We start from the raw sequence: 8,313 nt of genomic DNA, 5'->3' as shown, positions 1-8,313 counted from the left end.
ACCTTATTCCTTTTTCTCCTATATCTGATGTTACACCCCCTATTGGTTGGCTAAGTGTACAACAGTTTTATGCGCAATTTTGGTGCAAGTCAGTGCACTTTAAGCCACGCCCCTTTCTAGACACTTTTGAACAGTCTCTAATGAGGTGCAAACTTCTGTGTTTTATGGTGCAAATCAAAAAGAAAGAACATAACAACGATTAGCGCTAAACATAAAACGCAGACTGCAAATTGTAAGGAGACCGTTGCTTTATTTTGTAACTATACAAGGAAAACTTTATATACATAAGGAATCATGGTAATTGTCATCGTACCTGCTTTCATTGTTTTACAACAAGAATTATGCTGGAGACAAAATAAAACTGATCTGAAAAATATTTCATGCATTCAAATTAAATATCTGCATTTTGCGGAATTTTTTTTAAAATAAATGTAGCCACTTTCCTGAAAGCAGATGATCAGATGTTCTCACTCACATCCAAGACTCGTTTTTCAGTTACATTGGAGGTATACGCTGGGGTATTCCCCAATGTATGCTGTGACTGCCTATAGGTCCCCATGCATCCAGTGTATGGCAAAAGGGTTTCCTTTTTTTCTTTTAACTGTATAGAAAAGCGTATTTTTTTTTTTTCAATGGGAGTCAATAGCGGACGTTTGCCACTGTATGACACACAGTGGCATATCTTGGAATTTTTGTGCTGTATACCTCCAATGTGGCTGAAAAATAAAACGTGAACGGAGCTTTTTTGATGATCATGTAGCATTTTCTCCGTACAAGTGTTTCCGGCTGACTTTATGTGCGTTTGTGAGCCCCTCATGAAAATGCTCTATGACTACAAAACAGTTTAACCATTTCAAAGAATAGCTCAATAGAACTTATATGGCATATAAACTATGGTAAAGACGAGACGAGTAACACTGCACAAATTATGACACGACAACTAAGCAAACATGTTTTATACATTTAAACATTACAATGAGACCTAAAACCCCAACAATTGGTTATAGTTTAATCTATAAAGTGACAAATCCTCTCAACTTCACCCACCACTGGAATGGGTCACGTGACAAAAAAATTTTGAATAAAAATTACATCACTGGTTCATTGTTGCACAATGATTGGTCAATTTCAGACTGTAAAACTTAACACATGCAATTGTATTATTGAAAATGTATCAGTTAGAGACCAAGTAAAAAATATCAATTTGAAGTGTATGTCCCTTTCTGCCTGAAAACATTGTGAAAGTTTATGGATCAAACATACAAACGGACCTTTGTACAAAGGAAAGGAGATATTAGGGAATGTTTCCCTTCTCCTGTGTGCTAGGATCCATTCCAACTGATGAAAACAAGAGGTGAGGGACAGCGGATCTCCTGACAGCAGAGTGAAGGCAGTCTTGAATAAGCTGTTTGGGCTGCCGTGCTGCCCCTGCTCTTTATAAACCAGCCCTTATACATATATGTATTAATACAAAGCATTTGCTGTATACACTTCTTGTAAACAAGATTAAGAGGTTTACCACCATTACCTATCAATCTGAATCAGCTTCCTGTAGAAAGATATAGGAAGCCGATGCATGTTCCAGCAGACTCTCACACACAGATTGGATAGGGGGACATGACGGAATCAAGTTTGCTGCTAAGCAGCCGTAAACATAATGGGCTAGACTGCAGAATGAGTCTACACAGGAGTACCTTTTAGACACATTTGCATAGTAGGTTCAGATGAGCTTTGGAATAGATTTCAATACGGAAAACAAATTATAATATGAAAAAAGAAGATGATCCTACAAGATATATTACCCTACTTTTGAATGTACGCTTATTTCATAACAGCTATTCTGTAAGGGTGCACTTTCCTTAAAGGGGTAGTCTGGTTTAAGAAACTCATTTTTATATGCCCTGTTAGGTTAATGGGATTCTCCAGGGCTTTTATATTGATGGCCTATCCTTAGAATAGGCCATTAATATCAGAGCGGTAGGGGTCCGACTCCTGGCACCCTCAGGGTCAGCTGACTGAAGGGGCCGATGCGTTCGTCACCGCGACCTCTTCATAGTTTACCAGGCACAGCGCTAGACACTTCTGTAGCAGCTGTGCCTCGGATTTCAGTTCTGGTCTAATTCAAGTAAAAGGGAACGCAGATGAGTTAAACACTTGCTGCTGAGTTCCCCAACAGAACACAACAGATTGCGGACGGTGCCAGCAGTAAGACACCCTCAAATCTAAAAAATACAGCAATGTCTAAAGCGGGCAACCCCTTTAAAGAGCAGCTAATTTTTTATTGTTTAATTCAATAAAATGGCATACATAAAACACACAAAATTGTAAATAACCAAAGTGCCTATGTTTTTTTTCTCCACGTAATGCTTTGCACATTTTTCAATATTTCTCTAAAGCAGTATTAAGACATGACTGCATAAATAGGTTTTGTTTAAGGAACATCTAACCGTTCAGTAGAAATCTGTTCTTCAGTGTATTGATCAATATCATGTAACAAATGGTTTCTGTGGGCAGTATTATGGGCTATCCAAACAAAAAAGCCACAGCGCAATGTAAGGTTTTAAGAATCTACAGCTAAAAAAAAAAAAAGGATGAAAACATAATTGTAAATATTTTCTCACCAAATATATATTTAGCTCTATTTACCATATTAAAATAGATTTCCAGCAAAGGTCTTTTAAGAGGTTACTGATACATTGCTATAGAAGTGTGTAAACTTATGAATAATTCAGCAAGTGTTTGACATTTTAACAAGCTGCATAGTTGCTGAGGAATGAGTAAAACATGGGTAACTTCAGACGTTGCTGGTCCTTGCGGCACCAGCCGATCACTGTTCCTTCACTGTTTGCAGTGTAAAGATGATGGCCATCACAGGAAAAGGTAAGGCTGAAAGCAGAAAAATTTGTTTTGTATTAGAATAATGTTTCAGAAAAAGTTAACAAGATGTCAAATTTTTATTTTCAAATAATTGCATTTACTTGGAAAATTATAATATGCCTTTTTACATAACTAAAATACGGAAATTCCAACAATACTGCCATTAAATGAAGTATATTGTTTAACTGTTTATTAAAAACGCCATCACAACTACATTACGAGCAACGTTTCAACCCAGATGGGAGTCGTTCTGAAGCAGAAATACATGGTGTTGCACTTTGTGTAACTGTCCCCTGTTTATAGAGAAATCTGCTACCGGTCTGGCTTCTTCAACCCCGGCGAGAAGCTGTTATTGCCGAGGAAACCGGTATCTGGCTATACATGAAGCATAACATGGCGGCTATTTAAAATAATAGTTGTCCATGTAATGCATAGACACACCAGGTCCGCCAAAGCAGCTGTCTGTTTTGGCTCTTAGAGTGGGGTCCCAGGGTCCTCTATGACGTCCATATGTTGACATAAATATTACACAGCATATAAAGTGAGATATAGCAAATTTATATAAAAAATACAACTATCCTATAAACAAAAAGTGGTTGTGCCGCTGAACTCAATGTTTATATTTTATACCATTTCCAGCACATCAAAAGAACAATGTCAGGTTTTTATACACGGTCAACCCACAAAATCACCAAATCTCTAATAGTCATAAATAAATGATCACCAAGAGTCACAGAATGGCGCACCAGGCATACAGTAACTCCCCCTGTCAGGGTAGTGACCTGTCTCTAAGTAATATATAATCATAACCACCAATAAGGTGTTTACTAGCACAGTTTTTGGTGTTGAAATAGTTGGAAACATTTGTTCATGTGGACAGTCGTGCGAGGAAATGAAATTTATGACTGACAAATCTGTTCTGTCAGAAATATTTTGGATGCTCTTAAAAAATCTTCTCTACTGATCAATTTTCTACGTTGAATTTAACTATCGTTAGAAAATTGGTCATGGAGTTTACAATGGTATGGAGCGATTATAGGGATAGTGTAAAATATTAAAACTTAATCAAAATGTTAGTGTTGGTGGTGGGAGTGCATGGTAATTTTTTTGTGGCATGGCTTTGCAATTTTAGTGGCAGCTGCAGCGTACAAGAGTTGCATTTAACCCAAAACATTCTCCTGAATTGCAGCTGTAGCTCAATTGGAAAGTGGCTTTACAAGAAGTCTCCATGTAGTCTCTAAGCCTAACAAGAGTTCCCCTGTTAGGAGGACGAATCTATCTCCCAGGAGAGAGCGACATGCTATGAGATTAGAGCAGCTCTCTGCTGGTTTAGTGTAAAATGATGAACAAATGTTCATTCTGTCACTAAATGGAGGCTCCCTGGATTATGATCTCTGTAGTTAGGCAGTTACCATATGCAGAGCCGTCTTTGAGAGAGCTGGAAGCAATGAGTAATCTGATGGTCATTAGATTGCTACAAAATGACCTTATGGCTAGAAAAGTCCAACCCTACTAGAACATGTTCATTGCAGAGTAAAGTTCAAAGGTATCTTACAAATTTGTTGCTACAGCTTCTATGCAAACCAATGTGTCTACATAGTTAAAGGGAACCTGTCACCAGCATTTTAGCTATAAAGCCAGCAATACCTGGTGAAAGTGGGTGAAAAATCATTGTCATCTAAGCTTTAAATATGTTCTAAGTAAGCTCTGTAGCTTTAGTATTCCGTTTTTCAGTGGTCCCACGCCGTATGCAAATGAGCAGAAAAGAGTCAAATCTTCATCTGAAAAGAGTCAGGTTTTCATTCCTCCAGCATCTCAGAGTGGACTCCACCTCCTTCTTTTTGATTGACAACTCCTTAGCCAGTCAGGGCCGGACAGGTGGTGGCAGTGGGCGTGGTTAAGAAGCTCCGTCCCAGAGGGAAAAATAATTACCATAAAAGGCGGGAAAATTTTAAACGACTATATTTACAGACAGAGGAGGACTTCAGGAAAGAAGAGAACAGGAACGAACTCTGGACAGCTGCGGCCATTGAGGGGTCAGGCTAGTTTAACAGGTAAGATGTTGATGACAGGATCCCTTTAAGACTACAAAAAAATCCTGTGTGCAGTCATGTGCTTCTCCCTTCCGCCTGACCCATTAGGTGTCAAAGAAGGGAGTTTTACAAGACTGCAGGATCAGACCACACATAGGGTATGTTTGTTATCTGTAACCATGGAGAAACATAGGTCTGCAAAGGAGCTGTTGACACAAAACAGTAGGATATCTTTAATCAAGACTATTTGCAAAGTAGCTTCATTTTTATTTTAAATTCTTGTAGTAAAGTAGTAAAGAAATGGTTGCATATACTTTAAATGACAGAAAGTTCGGACAGCACACAAAGTGGTTTTCCGGTAATACACATTGATGGCCTACTTAGGGCCACCGTGGCACAGCCATACATGCGAGCTGTGCCTGGTACTGCAACTCAGCCTCATTTCAACACAGCACAGTAGGTGTTTAACTTACCTTATTATTGGCTTATTTGACTTTGGGAAGGTTATTTCTCGAACTGGCTTTAAATCCCATGTGCTCCATAATCTGTGAAAAAATATCCAAATTATAAATACTTATCGTTCCATTACACAAAAAACATAAGGACCATAGTTTTTATATTCACATCTAAGGGCCTGTTCGCATCAGCGTCGGGCTTCCATTCACCGGTTCTGTTCGACCTTTCCGTCGGAGGATCCGATGAATGGAAAGATAAACGGAAACCATAAGTTCCGTTTGCATTACCATTGATTTCAATGGTTATGCTTCCGTTGCACATGGTTTTCGTTTGTTTCCGTTCCGTAAGTTTTCCATTTTTTTTCGCAGAAAGAATAGTAGTGTGGACGTTCAATGGTAATGCAAACAGGTTTCCGTTTGGCTTTCCATTCGGCTTTCCATTCATTAGTTCCTAAAGGGTTTTTCCCACGAGGAACATCTATGACATATGCACAGGATATGTCATAATTGTCAGATAGATGCGGGTTCCACCTCTGGGACCCGCACCTGTCTCTAGAACGGGGCCCCCTAAGCCCAGTTCTAGTTTTGTCTGCTATCAGTGACTCCCGGCCACTTCCTGACTTTATTTGCAATGAAAAACGTAAGCACTCCATCGGTTGAAATATGCAAAATAGTTTTATTTTTTGTAAGGCAATATAAGAGAAAAGGTGTAACGCTTCGGCCACAATCCGGCCTTTATCAAACTCTATTGCCGCTGGTCAATAGAAAAAAACCTTATAGGAAATGACGCTGTGAAGATGGGTAGCTTGTACCATGGGTAAGCATCACGCCTCCTGAGAACGACGAAACGCGCGTCGAGGCGAGCAAACACGCTAGTCACTCTCCATTTCACTACATTCTTTGGGTCATGTAAGTTAGAACTGTCTGTGCTTACATTTGCAGGTATAATATTATCTTGAGTCACAGTATAACCCTATTACAAACATATATATTTTGCTTCACTAGTCGAGATTTTGTGTGTTTTGTCAGTTTGCATGCGAGATATTATTACCATCTATTTACTGACTCACTATAACTATATAGTTATATAACTATAAATATTATTTCAGAAGTATATCACTATTATTTTGAAGTTATCCAATAACATATAGTTTATGATGTGATACCCTTCATCATAACATGTCCGAATTTTTTGGGTAGACAAATAAATGCTAAAGAAATTAATCAATCCATTAAACACCGCTGAGATGAATTTTGTATGAAGCGAGGTTGCTTTGTAACTATCGATGGGAATTCAATCACTGTTCCCTTCACAATAGAAACAATGTAACAAATCACCTTGTAACTGATTGGCTATACTCAATGTCAATCAAATTCTGGGCTTTAAATAGCTTCAGAAACAAAACGCTCCCGCCCCCGGAAGAAGCTGACTTTGATCAGTGAAACGCGCGTCGGGACCATACCGACCCTGACAATAGGGAAAGATTTTCGACTTTAGAGGGCAAGATTAGTAAATTGAAAAATTTTAAAATCTAACCTTACCGCAATCAGCTCGTCCACTGCAATCGGAACGAACGAAGGTAGTGGCAATAGCACCACAGCTGTCAGTTCGCTCTGCACAAAAGGGGAACGAATGAACGTGGTGGCAATACCATCACAGGCTACTGAGCTGCCGTGGCACTGACAGCTTGCACCTTACGGCACTGTGGGGTGCTGAGCTGCGTGAGCTACCGAGGCTCTAACAATCCATATCTTGATTATTTGCTGGCGCAAAACAACCAGCGAACCTCACATTTGAATTTATTTAGTAGTGCTTACAAATTTAACAGAGCCTGTCCACTTGTATGCACTGCTGCCTGAATGAAATACATTAGAGTTTAAGAACTGGCAGCTCATTATGTTAGTGTTCACATTGCTAAAGCGTTGTATATAAAACGCACTAACAAATCAACTACTCACAGGCATAATTTGCAGTCCGTATAATACACCAACTACCCAATTGGAATAAAGGTACTGAGCTGCCGTGGCTCTGACAGCTTGCACCTTATAGCATTACGGGGTGTTGAGCTGCGTGAGCTACCAAGGCTCAAACTACCTACATCTTGAGGATTTGCTGGCGATACACAACCAGCGAATCCGACATTTGAATCTACCTAGTAATTGCTTATAAATTTAACAGAGCCTGTCCACTTGTGTGTACTGCTGCATGAATGAAATACTTTAGAATTTAAGAACTGGCAGTTCATTGCGTTAGTGGTCACATTGCCAAACGTTGAATATAAAACGCACGAACCAATTAACCACTCACAGGCATAATCTGCAGTCTGTATAATGCAACCAGGTAATACCTAGTTGCGTATAAAAACCGAATAAAATCTATTGCGGAGTGCGTATGCAAGGAATTTTACAACTATCAATTATCCCTGCAGCACTACCTCTTCTATTTTTCACCAAGGTAGTAGAAGCATACAATTTTCTACCTTGTTGAATTAGATAAAAGTCGTTATTATACATTGTAATAAACAATATATTACAATGTGGCAATATTAAATAGGGGACATTGCTGAATCTTTCCGCTCTTGTTCTAGTCGGTATCAATATAAATCAATTGAAGGCGACTTTTAACCCCCCACGCTCCCTTTTCTTCTCTCCCCTTTTCCTATCATTTTTACAATTCAATAGGTGGTGTACACCTGAGCATGGAGGGATAATCTACTTTAAATTAAAAATTTTTTATTAAAAAAGTGAAGGTCTTCTCTACCAATTCTAAATTAATTTGTGTCCTGCTTGGATACCTCTTGATCTTCCACCTTGGGTGATTAATGTGAATCTATGGCTACTTACAATATAGTGGATAAAATCAAAGAACGACAAAACAAACAACTATCATCAGTACTTAATTTATTTTCAGCAGAAGATGTACTAACTAATGAAGTGGATAACCCTAA

General features: G+C 38.8%; 1 protein-coding gene across 3 annotated transcripts in view; it reads right to left on the bottom strand.

The window, feature by feature from the left end:
• Positions 1–239: 239 nt before the first annotated feature.
• The window catches only part of LYST (lysosomal trafficking regulator), a 342,444-nt gene continuing 334,370 nt past the window's right edge, over positions 240–8,313 (bottom strand). For all 3 annotated transcript variants that reach the window (XM_075862446.1, XM_075862448.1, XM_075862447.1), the window contains 2 exons: positions 5,384–5,455; positions 240–2,886 (listed from right to left, as the gene is read on the bottom strand). In XM_075862446.1, coding sequence (XP_075718561.1) covers positions 2,748–2,886; positions 5,384–5,455 — 211 coding nt within the window. In that variant the 3' untranslated portion in view covers positions 240–2,747. The remainder of the gene's footprint in view (positions 2,887–5,383; positions 5,456–8,313) is intronic.

This window comes from Rhinoderma darwinii, chromosome 4 (genome assembly GCF_050947455.1).
Source record: "Rhinoderma darwinii isolate aRhiDar2 chromosome 4, aRhiDar2.hap1, whole genome shotgun sequence".
NCBI lineage: Eukaryota > Metazoa > Chordata > Amphibia > Anura > Rhinodermatidae > Rhinoderma > Rhinoderma darwinii.
Note: the sequence above shows the minus strand (reverse complement) of the source record. Positions and strands in the feature narration are given on the sequence as shown.